General features: G+C 37.4%; 1 protein-coding gene across 5 annotated transcripts in view; it reads right to left on the reverse strand.

Annotated features, from left to right (window-relative positions):
* The window catches only part of IPO11 (importin 11), a 99,635-nt gene that overhangs the window by 68,524 nt on the left and 15,989 nt on the right, over positions 1 to 15,122 (reverse strand). For all 5 annotated transcript variants that reach the window (XM_075136944.1, XM_075136942.1, XM_075136943.1 and 2 more), the window contains 5 exons: positions 12,360 to 12,432; positions 7,609 to 7,812; positions 3,030 to 3,162; positions 2,030 to 2,088; positions 1,121 to 1,169 (listed from right to left, as the gene is read on the reverse strand). In XM_075136944.1, coding sequence (XP_074993045.1) covers positions 1,121 to 1,169; positions 2,030 to 2,088; positions 3,030 to 3,162; positions 7,609 to 7,812; positions 12,360 to 12,432 — 518 coding nt within the window. The remainder of the gene's footprint in view (positions 1 to 1,120; positions 1,170 to 2,029; positions 2,089 to 3,029; positions 3,163 to 7,608; positions 7,813 to 12,359; positions 12,433 to 15,122) is intronic.

The following is a 15,122-nucleotide window of genomic DNA, read 5'->3' on the forward strand; positions in this document are numbered from 1 at the left end:
GCCTGCTTTTGCAAAACAACTTATTGATTAGAAAAGTGGAAATAAGAGTTGAGCTTGAAGCTTCCCATCTCATGACATTCAAACCCCACAGTCCTCATGTTCTAGGGGACTGCGATAACCACCAAGCTTTGGGATGGGACGGCCTTCAATTCAGTCTATTAAAGCTAGGCAACTATCTCGCAAAAAACGAAAGAAGGGCCAGAAAGAGCACGACTACTGTGTAATAGAAGGGGCAAGCAGTTGCATGCAAAGCTGCCTGCATTTTGGAAGAGCAAAAAAGGTATTTTATTTTGGCATTGAACACAGTGGCAGTTTCCATATTTTCTAGAAACGAGGCTCAGAGTCCAGATCAGCCCCCCTCACCTAAGTAAAGGCTCCTGAGCCATGTACCTTCATTTATATCAAAAAATTTCTACTCAGTTCAGACATCTATTCTCAGAAAAAGTGTTGTTGAACCCTAAAAGATGACCTGACAGACTTCAAATGAATGAATGGCTTGCACCAGGTCTACTACAAATGTACCAGCAAGAAAAGAGCAAAGAGTTCAGACGCCACACTGCTGAACATCTCCTTTTGGCTTGCTCCAAGTAACTTCCCTGAAAAAGCACTAACACCTGCCAATTATGCTTATATTCCTGTTGACTGTGTTAACCTGTGGTTGCCTGTCTCACACTACAACTCTTCCAGTTATAGAGTACATATAGCTGAATGTGGTCTTTATTTCCCATTTGACCCTTGCCAAAATACATGGCAAACTCCAGGAAAAACAAAAACATAAAACCCTCCCAAAGAAGAAAACTCAAGATGATCTGGGTTTTAGTAGCGTCTACATATTTTAATATGGATACTTTGTCAATTCATGGCTTAAGATTTTTTTTTTTTTCAGTTGGCATTATCACACTAAGTACAATTTTCGTGGGATTTTAGTCTGCTGATACAAAAGGACATTTTTACTCAAGTCTTTCCTGACAGTTTCAGCGGCATTTGAAGTAATAGCTTTGCACTTATAAAAAATACCTTGCACCTAAATGATTAATGATGATGCACTGAACTGTATTATGTTTTCATCTAGCTTCTAATATTTAACAACCAATACAAGGAAAAATATTCAGATACTTACTACACTCCAGAAACTGTTTTAGCCGTTCAAATACTGCATGTAGAAAACCCTGAAAAATGTGAAAGTATACGTCTTTTAAAGATGAAGCTTATTTTGCACTGTATGATGAGAAGAAAGTTGAGTCAAACTGAAATCAGTTCAGATGTGTTACTAGCTCAGACACCACCTTATCACTTTTACTGAAGTAACTGATTATCGTGGACAAGCAATTTCCTCATGAAACAAATAATTAGCTAGCTAGCAGACTGCATAGATGATCCAAACCTTACTAGTACGACACAAACAGCATAGCATCTCTAGTAGAAGAAGGTACAGGTAAATATAGATATATGTTTTACAATCTGCTTATCCAGTTCTTTCCTGTTCTCAACTTCCTAGTTTAGGATGTACGTCGTAGGTAACCAATTCCTCCAGCAAAGCAGGCAGTGTTTGGGGTTAAGGGAGATGCTTGGGTTTCTTTCTTCTTTCTTCCCGCCCCCCGCCCCGCCCCGATGGGCTGCATACCAGAGGCTTTCATCTCAATCAGACAAATTCTATCAATAGAATTTGGTAGAACAAATATTCCATTGCATTCATCATTAAATGAAAACATCCTCTTCAAATGATGAGCGAGAGTAGATAAGACATCTTCCAGTAGGCAACAGGGGACTCACTATCATATGACATGTAAATTGGAAGGGGTAGCTTTTCTTTTGTTAATCATGCCATTGGTGTCACAGTGTTTAGGATCTATCTAGGATCTGACAGTTCTTAACTGATGAGAGGATAACTTTGAGAGTGTGTTGCTTGATCTTCCTTTATTAACACAAATGTGTGCTTTTCAACAATTTTTAAACATAGCCCTAACAAAACTGAAATCATCACAAAAGATTTCTAATCTAGAACTAGAAACAGATATATGTCACTTACCATTACCTCTACACTCCAATGAGGTTCTACAAACCCATGGACTGTCAGTTTACGAAGCACTAGGAAAAAAAAACAAGTTACTTGTGTAGATATTTCTCAGCCCTTGTTCCAACACATTTCAGAACTCAACTAAAATCACAGTTGCTGTACCTTTCTTCCAATTCTCCAAATTAAAAAATACATTTAATTTTGGGCCTTTGGATGCCTCAACCATACCTAATACGAATCTAATCTTGTTGGAATTACTTTAAAATTCAGTACATCATGTGTAAAATAATGAAGAGAATTACTGAATCAAGAAGAATTCCGCAAAAGCTGTAAGTATTCAACCTCTGAAAGGTTCTGCAGCAGGAAAATGGCCAAGTACAGTCAAACAGGGCCTATAAGCCATCTTACAAATTTTCTCAGGTTTATCACTGCCAGTAACCCAGAGAAGCCGCATGCTGCACCTTCTGAAACAATTCAAGACTGGTATTATCTACACTGCAAGCACCGCACACAAACGCCTCAATTCTTCAAATCAGCAAAGTACGGATATGTATTCATCCCACTGATAAATACTTGAGCATCAACCTAAAATCTAAACTCACTGCTAAGGCACTTCTTCACTGAACACAAGTGAACTTAACACAACAAAATTCATAGCTCAGCTTCCTCAGTTAAGTGCCTAAAAATAGAGAGATGCAAGTCTAAATTACAACACGCGTAAAAAAGTATCCTGTTATGTCCTCCACTTTCCCACCTCCTAGACTTCACCTTGTTACAACATGCATATCAGAATGGTATATACTGAGAAACAGAAGCACCTTCTCCCCCTTCCGTGTGAACAATCCTCCTTCTGCCTTGCTAAAGGTACAGGTAAAATATACCAAAGTTACTGGTTTTCCCAATGGGCATGGCTTTGTTAGAGAATGCTAACTCTTTATCAAAGAAGTCTTACTCGTTCACTGTGAAGAAACTTATTTGATTCCTTATATTTAATATCATTCTATATTATTACCTTTCAATGACAACAAGGTTCTTTCTAGTGAATTTGTGGCTGCAGCTTCATCCCCTGTACAAACTTGCTGTAGGAACGTATCGGTATGATGATTCCACAAGGAACATGCAAAGCTATAAATACCTGATGCAAGCTGCAAAAGGAAGAAAGACCAACAATATATTTCATTTCCTGAATTTGGCTATAGCGTAGTAAATTCCTAAATTTTAAAGGCCAGTTTAGACTGTTAAATTATTTAATCCATCTTCTCGTATCTCATGGGCCACAGTGTTTCACTTACTCCTTTGTTGTACTGAGTTATACTGATCCAAAGATGTTTTCCAGAAAAATATCTTGTCTTAATTTGAAGGTGTTATGATACACTCACCCGCTTCCCTGACTACTTGGTCTATGACTCTACCACTTTCAAGATAACTATTTAGGCCTCTTTCTTACCCGATTTTCATTAAATACAGCCACAGGTCTAATAAAGTATAAGGCTTCAAAAAACTATCAGCTCTCCTCATTGCCTCCTCTCCCAGAAGACTTAAACTGTTTGTCTTACAGAATAGTTAATATCTGAATCAGTTTACTCTGGGACACAGTTAGTAGTTACATGCCTATCTCTAATAAAAATAGTATTGAACAATGTGTACATTGAAACTGACTTTATTTTGTTGATAGCTGCAAACCCTGACTTTTTGCCTCAAATTGTTTAAAATATAGAATGACAAATAGTTTCTAATCAGCTAGCACTGAACAAATCTCAAACTTAATTCACAGTACAGTTTCCAAACAGTGCTTACCTGATAAAGATATCTGAAGTATAAACAGGAGATAAAGAATTTCTCATTCAGTTATGGTAGCACTTGACAGCTTCATAATTAAGGAAGAAACTGCACTTACTCTGTTACATGCTACATCAATAGAATCAAAAGCATGTACGACCTGTTTATTTGGTTCCTTTGACTAAGTAAAGGTTAGACAATAGAAACTCTTGATAATTATTCAATGATGTGCTCGTGGAGTTGCAAAAACACATCACTGAGTAATTATCAAGAGTTTCAACCTACTCATGTTTTGGGGGTTGACTTTGGGTTTTGGGGGGGTGTCTCTTTTAAACAGAATACACTAATACTAACCATAATAGTAATAAAAGAACAAAAAAACCTCCCAAAAAACAATTAAAGGCAGCAATAATATTCCTAATAGTAGAATATACTCTGGATAAACCCATTTGTTTGTCATCCAATCAGTGTACCTTAGTACTAAAAAAATTTAAAACAATAATTGCTTTATTAAAAATTGGGAGGACAAAAGCAGAAATACACACAGTATCCATCAGGAGAACCCACAGCATTTTTACATTTGAAGTCATTCAACCAGCAATTATAATCTGTATTACTGCAGGACCTAAAGACCTAGTCATGGGGCTAGGCTGCCTTAAATTCCTCTAGTCAGTAAAACAGACAAAGCATGCTGGTGGTGGTAAAAAGATACCCAAGCTAAAGAATAAAGATGAAATATCTTCATAAATGAAAACTGTTCATGGTGAATAGTAACAGTAACAGCAAAGATGGCAGACCTGTTCTATGCTGGATTTCATAGGTTGCCAGTGATCATGAGGATTCCTATTCAAGATTCCTATTTATGACCATATTTCAAAGATTCAGCAATCTCCAAAGCAGCAAATAAATCAGACAACCATAAAAACCCTCACCGGAGTTCAACAGAGAGACTAAACTGAATGGTGTGTATCCAGTAGCAGAGAAGGTACCCAAAACCTTCTTGTACTTTATGGTAGGACTATAAAGAAAAGTGTTTCTAGTTTAAGATAAAAGTTGTGCAGAACTTCACAGTTTCAGGAAAAAAAAAAGTTTTTCAGATAAACTGTAAAAATATAAGAGCATTCTTTCAAAACCAGGGTCAAGAAGCAACAGGGAGATTCAAAAGCTTAATGTCAAATGAATTAGGGGAAAAAACTGTCACCGGTATTTTCACTGATTTGAAGTAAATTCACTATATCACTTCTCCAATATGTGCTATATGGCAATGTGCTATTGTTAAAAAAAAAAAAAAAAAATCAAAATACTACACGTTTTAACACATACAATAAATTTCTTCCTAAAAGTAGTAGTACATTTTTTTTAGATAGAAAAATAACACTCACTGGTTTAACTTCCAAGAGCCACCATCTCATTTAATAGACTAAGTCCAGAAAAATAGGCTTAAAAGAAAATAGATGCTTATAAGCATATCACCAATGGTATATAACCAGATATTACATTTTTCTATTTCTACTAAAGCAGCCGATTCTACCTTGAAGATTGTTAATGTAGTTATAATCGTAACTGTACTATTCACCAGAAAGACGAAGTTAGAAATAAGCTGCATTTACAAGTTAGTGTATCACAATTTGTATGTCATCTAACATTTTTGTTTTTAAACCTCAGGTAACAGAGTTCAATAAGGGATCCATAAGGATGACCTTGTAATCTTCAAGTACCATATTACATGAAAAATTTATCAAGTGTTTCCAAAGCTGTACTAAAACAAATGTTGAAACTGTAACCACTTATCTGAAAGTATCAAGAAAGTTTGCAATCTGTTACTTCAGCTTTTAGAACTTTTACTTCAAATGGTTTCCTTCCATAAGAAGGGTTTTTTGACTGTCCAAGAGAAGTCACATTCTACCCAACAGATATGAATTCCCTTTACCAGGAGACAGAATGCTTAAGCAGACTTCAAAGTTGTCTGATTTTGCCATTATTAAAAAAAAAGAATTCTTAAATGTGAACCCTTATAGTGCCAGAAGCTCAGAAAATTTCCTTTTCCCACCTAAAGTTCAAAAAACTGTGAATATACAGTGTTCCCAACACAGTGAAACTGGATGCACTGAAAATTTTCATCCACCTCAAATCAGATGACAGGGAAACTTTGGATACTGAAGATATTCATAAGTTAAAAACTGACATTTAAGCATAAAAAGTCTGCTAAAAAGATTACACATGCTTATTAAAATGAAATGTCAACTATATTTTTTACAAGAACTGCCTTACAAATCTAAATAAAATTGTTATAAGCCTTTTCTCTGAAGTTGTTTCAAGTTGTTGTCTGAAGTTGTTTCACTCTACAAAGAAAAGAATATACAAAGAAAATACCATGCTGGAAAAATGGCATTCCATAAGGAAAAAAGTTAATACAAACTTAATGAGTTTCTTGGAAACACAAAAACGACTGAAGGTAACTGATCTCTTTTTGAACCTGGTAAGATCGTGGAAATACAGCAAAGGTACTGTTGGACATGACAACTTTAACAACAACCTTACAACCCATAAATTCTTTTCTGTCCCTCTATTGAGATGGTATGATTTGGCTATTTTATGGAAGTGGGGCTTTAGGAATGGATTTTGATTTTTTTTGGTATATCCTTGAGCATTAACAGCATTTTCAGCTGTATAACCAGGCTGTATAAGCAACATCTTAATTTAGGAGAGCTCCAGAAAAGAAGTCACTATCTTGCTCGCTCTTTATTGCTTTGGTATTAATATCTGTGGATATACCAAAACCTGTATTGTTCAATTACCCAGATCGTGTGTAACAGCCTAATAAATATCAAAATATAAATATTTTCTATACACAGATTATATTCATCCATACCTATACGTGGTAGAGAGAGAAAACACTGTTCCTGTACACACACGTCTCATAACAACATATCACCATTTCAGTCCTGTCCTATTACAAGAGCCAGCCTTCAGTTCCTCAGACTCCTGACGATTAAAATTTCACTTTAATGATTACACAGCCAGAAAATTTTTGCTACATAGATAAATAGGTAAACCTTCAGAAATAGTCTTCATTATCTGTGCTATATTATTTTCTTTAAAATGAAGGAATAAAATAAAATTTTGAAAATTCAAGTGTAACATGTTTGGAAAAGATGTTTAACTGTAATACATCATTGCCTAACTCCAAATGAGACTGGAGATGTGACAGCCTACAGCCAAAAGTAAATCTGTGTTCTAATCAGTGGATTCTTACAATGGAGAATACAAGCTGCATGAGACAAGATTTGGCATCTGCATTCACATCTTGCCTTTTAATTAATCTGGAGAAAGAAGTTGATCTGGAAAAATCCCAAACACATTCCCACTGACAATAAAAGCCAAAAATACTGTGGTATGGAAGCCTAAAAACCAGTATTTTTTAAAGACTATATTGAATTATGAATCCAGAGCACACTTCCAGAAACACTGCAAATTCATATATATATGATAAGATCTGCTGTACAGCATGATAACATAAGGCTGAAATGCAGATGTTGTTCTGCAGATGAAGCTCTGCTTCTTAACACAAGTTATTATAATAACACTCAAGCTGCATGCAAAATTAATAAAGATCTCAAAAACATTTCACCTAGAAACTGACTTCCAGTTATTTCATATTGTACTCACCAAAGTAAGAGCACTTCTGTTTCAAAGGCAGATATTAAAGTCAACATATCTGCCATTAATGCACTGCCAGCTAACCACGAGAAGTGGCAAGCATGTACAATACATGGTTTGCACGCTCTACAACATTGCATGACATTACTTACATCATAGAAAAGTTTCCTATCTGCAGCAAGCCGTTTGGATGCCAGGGTCTTTGTAACATGATAAAAGGTAAGTAGTGCTCTGTGTTGTCGAAGATCATCCTGGACCTTCACAGATTCTAGAAGAGTGGGTATAAGTTCTGGCCATTGCCTTGGACAGTCCACCCTGGCAACTTTAGCAATCAGTACAGAGATCTGAGTTGCTATCTGCAAAAAAGCAAAACAAAACACAGATACCACAAAGTCAAAGATCATTTAGGAAATGTACAATGCAGAAATTAACAGCCAAGTAAAACCTGAATCAAAAAAAATCTAGTATGGTTTGCTAGACTTGTGTGTGTTTTTTCTCAAACTATATTTAAGTTTGTTGAATGCAAATAAATGTGGAGGGAAAAAAAGAGCCTTCTATTTTATGTGTATAGAAATATTTACTGGCTGCGTATAGAAATAAGCTGGCTACCTTGTTTAAATTTTACATAAAGACCACTAAATTTATTTGTTCTAGAAATCACAAAAATGAAGAAGCAGATATCTGGGAACCACTTTTTACTTAATGATCTTTTCTATCGCTTTCTACAAACAAACATAGACTGCTGAATACGTATTACCCTTATTTCTGCTATACCTGAGTTTTAGAGACATCGCCTGCCCCCAGGCACACGTGCCTGTAAGCCACGGTCCCATCCCAGTGGCTGAAGCTGAGACTCTCACTTGCTCCAGATCCTCACACCACAGGCCAGGGGCACCTACACCACCCTCACCAACTGACTTCAGTTGCTGTCACCAAATCCCACTCACGCCAGTCCTGCCAGTAGCTGGCACCTAGTCCTCACGGCATGCAGACAGGATGAACAGAGTGAGATCACACAGAAAGATAGTTAAGGGATTCAATCAGAAGACAGGACAGACAGTGGTGATTAGGCACAGGGTTTGTTCTAACATGGATACTGACCAGCCATGGTTTACCGGCCCTTTTTATACCCTCTATCTGTCTATTCCCCACTTTGCTGCTCCACAACTCCCTTCCCCTAAACATTCCTTAATAAATTTTCTAATTTATTAGGTCCCTCACACCCCCACCTCAAAAATCCAAAAACTTCATGTTCTTGTTTCCCCATTCTTATCCCGTTTGCATTGAAAAGGTCCTTGATTGGATTAATGAAGCAGGTGCGCTCACCTTCAACATACCCTCACAACTACCACCACACCTCCAGCCTAGAGAAGAAGTCACCTTCTTGTGCTATCAAAAGGAATCCAGGCAACTTACAGGCATAAGAGGGAATAGCCATGCCCTATTTTACTGCTCCCTTACCTGTCTCATCTGAAGTCTGACCACTCCACAAAACTTCCTACAATATTCATTCCTACCCAATTCCTTAGGGAGAAGAATTCAGAAAACTGACATCAACGTTTGCAAGGAAGAGCTGGGAGTCTTATTTATTTTCAGATCAAGTGATGTCGATTGGCAGGAGGGAGCCAATAAACTCTTTGCCATATGCGATACAAGAAGCAACCTCTCCAGGGATGCCAAGAGTACTTTTTCCTTGAGGACTGGATTTTTTAAGTGAAAAAAAATCTGCTGTCATATATTTCAAGGAGTGTTTTGTTCTCTCCATATGGTAAATATCTTCAGAGGGCATGGAAATTATACTTCCAAAGTACATTATGTTCTGTTTTCGTTCTCCCCCTCCTCTGGAAGTCAGCTCGTGTCATCACATCTCAATACTACGTCTAATTCTTATATTTTTGGGTTGTTTCTTTTTCTTTTTATACATACAATGGTCATAATTTTTCTACCTTCAACGATGCAGAAATCACAAGCAGATAGCAACTGTGTTATGAAGTATCTGCGACTGGAAAAGAGCACTCATCAGGAACACAAGGACTTCAGTAAAGCCTTTGACACTGTCTCCCACAGCATTCTCCTAGAGAAGCTGGCAGCTCACAGCCTAGACAGGTGCACTCTTCGCTGGGTAAAAAACTGGCTGGACGGCCGAGCCCAGAGAGTTGTGGTGAACAGAGTTAAATCCAGTTGGCGGCCGGTCATGAGCGGTGTTCCCCAGGGCTCAGTACTGGGGCTGCTCCTGTTCAATATCTTTATCAATGATCTGGACGAGGGGATCGAGTGCTCCCTCAGTAAGTTTGCAGACGACACCAAGTTGGGCGGGAGTGTTGATCTGCTGGAGGGTAGGAAGGCTCTGCAGGGGGACCTGGACAGGCTGGATCGATGGGCCGAGGCCAACTGTATGAGGTTCAACAAGGCCAAGGGCTGGGTCCTGCACTTCGGCCACAATAACCCCAGGCAACGCTACAGGCTTGGGGAAGAGTGGCTGGAAAGCTGCCGAGAGGAAAAGGACCTGGGGGTGCTGGTTGACAGCCGGCTGAACATGAGCCGGCAGTGTGCCCAGGTGGCCGAGAAGGCCAATGGCATCCTGGCCTGTATCAGAAATAGTGTGGCCAGCAGGAGCAGGGAGGTGATCGTGCCCCTGTACTCGGCACTGGTGAGGCCGCACCTCGAATCCTGTGTTCAGTTTTGGGCCCCTCACTACAAGAAGGACATGGAGGTGCTGGAGCGTGTCCAGAGAAGGGCAACAAAGCTGGTGAAGGGCCTGGAGCACAAGTCTTACGAGGAGCAGCTGAGGGAACTGGGGTTGTTTAGTCTGGAGAAGAGGAGGCTGAGGGGAGACCTCATCGCGCTCTACAACTACCTGAAAGGAGGTTGTAGCGAGGTGGGTGTTGGTCTCTTCTCCCAAGTAACTGGCGATAGGACAAGAGGAAATGGCCTCAAGTTGCACCAAGGGAGGTTTAGATTGGACATTAGGAGAAATTTCTTTACTGAAAGAGTGATCAGGCCTTGGAACAGGCTGCCCAGGGAAGTGGTGGAGTCACCGTCCCTGGAAGTATTTAAAAGACGTGTAGATGAGGCCCTTAGGGACATGGTGTAGTGGGCATGGTGGTGTTGGGTTGACGGTTGGACACGATGATCTTAGAGGTCTTTTCCAACCTTAATGATTCTATGATTCTATAACTCAGGCATATCAAGCAGACTGGGGACTAAATGAAAGGTGCCTCTGAAAGGAAATCTCAGGATATGTTCAACACAGATTGGGGAACAAGGGAGAAAGAAGGGGAGATGGACTCTGTGAACATACTTCAATATCACAACAATTGTTTGGGCAATCATTTAGGAGCAGGCTGCTGCCATAAAATAAAACAAAATCCTCCACATCTTAAAAGACTACATCCCAAAAATATCATAAGGACACACAAATAAATACATAAAGCCACCAGTCTTTAAAATGTCAGTCAAAAAGGTTCCAATCTCAGCCTGCAACTATAGCCTCAGAACTGCAAAACTGTTCATCAGCAATGGAATTTATAAAATATACCATATATAAAATATATAAAATATACCACACTATTGTCTTAGCAGGCAAACTGATGAAATACTAATGGAGGTATGGAAAAACTATTGATAAAAAGTTTGAACTGTTTTACATACAATACAGTTAACATTAGGTTTTTAGAAATGTAAATATCATGCAACCACTTCAAAATTAAATATTTGATAAATCTTATACTACCTAGTAGTAGCATAAATGACGGACACTTTATAGTCCAACATGACATACTTCATAGTTCTTTTTGGTTGAAATAAAGAAACAAGTAATATTTGGTCTTTTCTTTTTCTTTACATTGAAACTATACCTGCACTACAAATTTCAAGATACTTTCTATGTCTATGTTTTTAAAAAATTATATTTGAAATAAAAACTTTAAATTCTAGTCAAAACTGTCATGGACAGCTGGACATGGACAAAGGTCTTCTACAAAGACTAAACTACCCTAATTTTGATACATTGCTCTAATCCTACAAATAACATTAATCCCATCGAGGAATCCTGAAAAGTTGAAACTGAACAGCAGAATGGAAGTTTGTTTGCTATACCTTTTTTTTTTTAAGCTTTGCCTTATGCAAATCATTTCTGTATTTTCTTGAAAAAGTTCTTTAAGACCTAGATTAAAATATTAGCAAATACTTCCTTGCAGAATTTCATACTTACATGAGCAAGAATAAGTTAGCAGAAAGAAGACTGATTCATCTAGCATATGCATGTTCTGAGCCCCTAACATTAGCTTTATGTTCAATTTAACAATAAATCCTTATTCTAATCAAAATAGTAGCTTAAAATTAGTCACCTGATTTAAGACAAGACACTATCATACTGAAGCTTTATTATGCCTATTTAAATTCATTAATGCTGTGATTAGACACGTGACAGCAATACTGCTTAGGTGGGTTTATGCAGCAGCATTCTCATCAGCTCATTCCTGCTACACCACCACCACCACACTTCCTCGTGTGGCTATACTAGGAGTCAGATCAGAGAACAGATACAGCTGAAAAAAGAAAAATCCCTCAGGGAAAGAAGGTTATCTTTGAGCTACATCCATTCCCTGAACCATTTCATCAAATAGCTGCAAAAACAGTGAGGGACAACATAAACTGCCACTGCAACAAAAAACAAACCAAAGAGACAAAACATGTTGTTTTGTTAAATAATTCTACGATCCTATGAATTATGATCTACTGAAAAAGATCTCGCTTCAACATAAAGATCTGTTTGAAAGGCAACATGTAAATTGCAACTTGTCAACTTTATTATTATTATTAAACACTTTGTAAAGAGAGAAACCAAATTATATACCAATACAAGCATTTGCTGGGAGAGTGATAATCATTCCACACTAACCTGATTCACTGGCTCGTTAAAGTTGGTGATAAGTCCAGCACGCAGTGTAGTTTTTTCTTCTTCAGAAAGAGCACTGTCAGGATGTATTTATTAGAATATTATTTAATTTTCAATAAAAAACAATTATTAATTCAGATTTAGAATTATTTTCTCACTATTACTACACATAGAAATTAAATGATCATTTCCATTTGTGCATCTGTGTTTGACTGGATGAAGATTACTTTTATACACCATTGCCTTGAAACTGATGTGTTTCAGTTTGATAAACTATCAAGAGAACATCCCTTGTTTTTCCACTATCTCAAAGATATTTAAAAAGAGAGGAAACAGTGAAACAGACAAATATTTATGAGGCTTTTTAACCTTAGGTTTTGATGTGACCTTTGTAAACACAAATGGCAAAAGAGAAAGTTCACAGAGTAAAGTCCCCCATATATTATGAAAATAAGGGAAAACTGTACAAACTATAAACTGGTTGTTATTGAACAGTTATTATACAGTTACTACTGTGGGGATCGATGACTTGAGCATAACTTTGCCCATGTATACTAATGGATAATAACAAAAAGGTGCCCAGTATAAGGCAATGATGCTATCAGATGACAGCTCTTTTTGCAAAAGCAGTAATCCTTTCTTATACAAATCCTTTTCTACAAGCAAGTCATATAGCTACACTTAAAAATGGATCCTTTGAAGATTATACCTTTGAGCGAAAAATGTTGATATAGACTTCAAAAATGCAGAGAAAATTAGTAAGAAGGATAAATTCTAAGCCATAAAGGTTAATTTTCATTCAAGTGCAGCTTTACGCTATCTTTATACTTCCTTTTAAGTGACCTCTATCAGTTTAAGACTACAAGTTACAGCATCGTATCACTCCTGTACTATTTCAGACTTTACATGACCCATGTAATTTTCTTAAGTTTTCTTAAGCTTCAGGCAAGAAACATAAAAAACTGCTTTTAAAAATGCTTTGTTGGTATTTATAGATTATACAATGAGAAAAAAAAAATCCACTTTCATTTACTGATAGCACCTAGAAAGCTGGTTCTGGTACATAAAAAGACTTAAGTTATCATGCAGGGTTGTTTAGATGAAACTGCTTCACCTAACATTGCAACAATTTACAGGCATGCATGCAATCATCACATCTCAATGAAGTCTAGTGGGTGGAAATTAAGATTAAACACACCAGCACAACCGCTTCCTGTTGTCTGACCTCGGGCACAGATACTAACCTACTAGTTTTATACAGTGAGATTTAAAACAATGCCTAAAGCTCCCCAAAACACAGCTTTTACACTAATCTAGACAAATACTAAATATTCATCTCAAAATAATAAAACACAGAGGTAGGATTTACCGTAAGATCAAACATTTGCAACAACATTCTAGTTTTCACTTTTTTCCCCCTCTGTATGTAACACAAGTACTCACAATTTCCTAAATCAAAGACTTATCATTCTAAGTATAGTATACAAGACTGGTGACTCAGAACTGCACACTAAGTCTTATTTTCAAAGGTGATTTATAGCACTCAGGAACCACACTTACATGACTTTGTATCAAGACTTAGGCTTTAAGATACTTTTACATAAAATTAAATTATGCCTAAAAACATTCTGGGTAAAGTTTACAAAGATTTCTGCAACAGTCCAAGTTTTTCTGCAGGGAACTATTTCAGTTATTAATCTATAGCCACTAGATGACATTTTAGGGAAATAAATTTCTGTGGTCCTTTTTTTTTTAAATACAAAAATGCAGTATATAATTTCCACACATACGGGCATACCCCAAGTGGTTTCTAAAGCTTGAGAGCCATTACTAAGACAATGAAGAAATGTAATCTCAATTACATGTAGCCTGTACAGCAGCTCACTTTCAGGGATAACAAAGCACCTAAAACCTGGTTTGTAAAGAAGCAAACCCTGTTCTACTATACTATTTCATTTACCTTGTTTGTGAGCTCGTTAGGTCCCTTGCCTTAATTACTTTTTCATAATTATATCAATCATATCATAAGCATATTCCACGAGCAGCAAGCATTAATTCGTTACTTACCATGAACACAAATGCTGTCATTAAGCTTTTGCCGTTACAAACAAAACAAAGGAAGGAAAAGAAATAGACTCATGAGGATGAACGCTTCAAGCACAGAAGCTTATGACGGGCAAAGCTGGCAAAGAGTAATGAAAAAAACCTAAGACATCCAGGCAGATGCAAGCGGCATTCTCCACGATGTGCGAGGACTGCTAGCAGCTCGGAATCTACCGCTGAGGTCACAGGGCAGTGACACCCGCTGGGGAGCGGACCCCGCTAGCCGCTCCCACCTGCAGGAGCCACTCGCCCCAGACAGCCGCATCTTTACCCTCCCTTAACACACTGCGAGGAAGGCCCACAACTCCGTACAAAAGTTAAAGGCGGGCCAGAAGTTAGGAAGAATGCGTGTCATTCAACAGGTGGTTTCCCTTCAGCACTGAATTACACCAAATCAAAAATCAAAACAAGTTCTTCTAGGGACGAACTTCTAAGTATTTTCATGTTGTAGTCTTTCACAATTTGCAATTTCAAAGTTTCCGATCTTTTTCTGTGTTTGTGGTATTGGGAAACACGTATCCAAATATTTTAAAAGTTATTTTTGAGCTTTTTAAAAAAAGTCTACTATTTCATAAACCAGAAAACCAAATCTGAAGAGTTATTTACAGTTATCATTCAAACAAATAAAAACATGGATTTAAGAAGTATTATTAAAGTTTCCAA

The sequence above is a fragment of the Calonectris borealis genome, chromosome Z, assembly GCF_964195595.1.
Source record: "Calonectris borealis chromosome Z, bCalBor7.hap1.2, whole genome shotgun sequence".
NCBI lineage: Eukaryota > Metazoa > Chordata > Aves > Procellariiformes > Procellariidae > Calonectris > Calonectris borealis.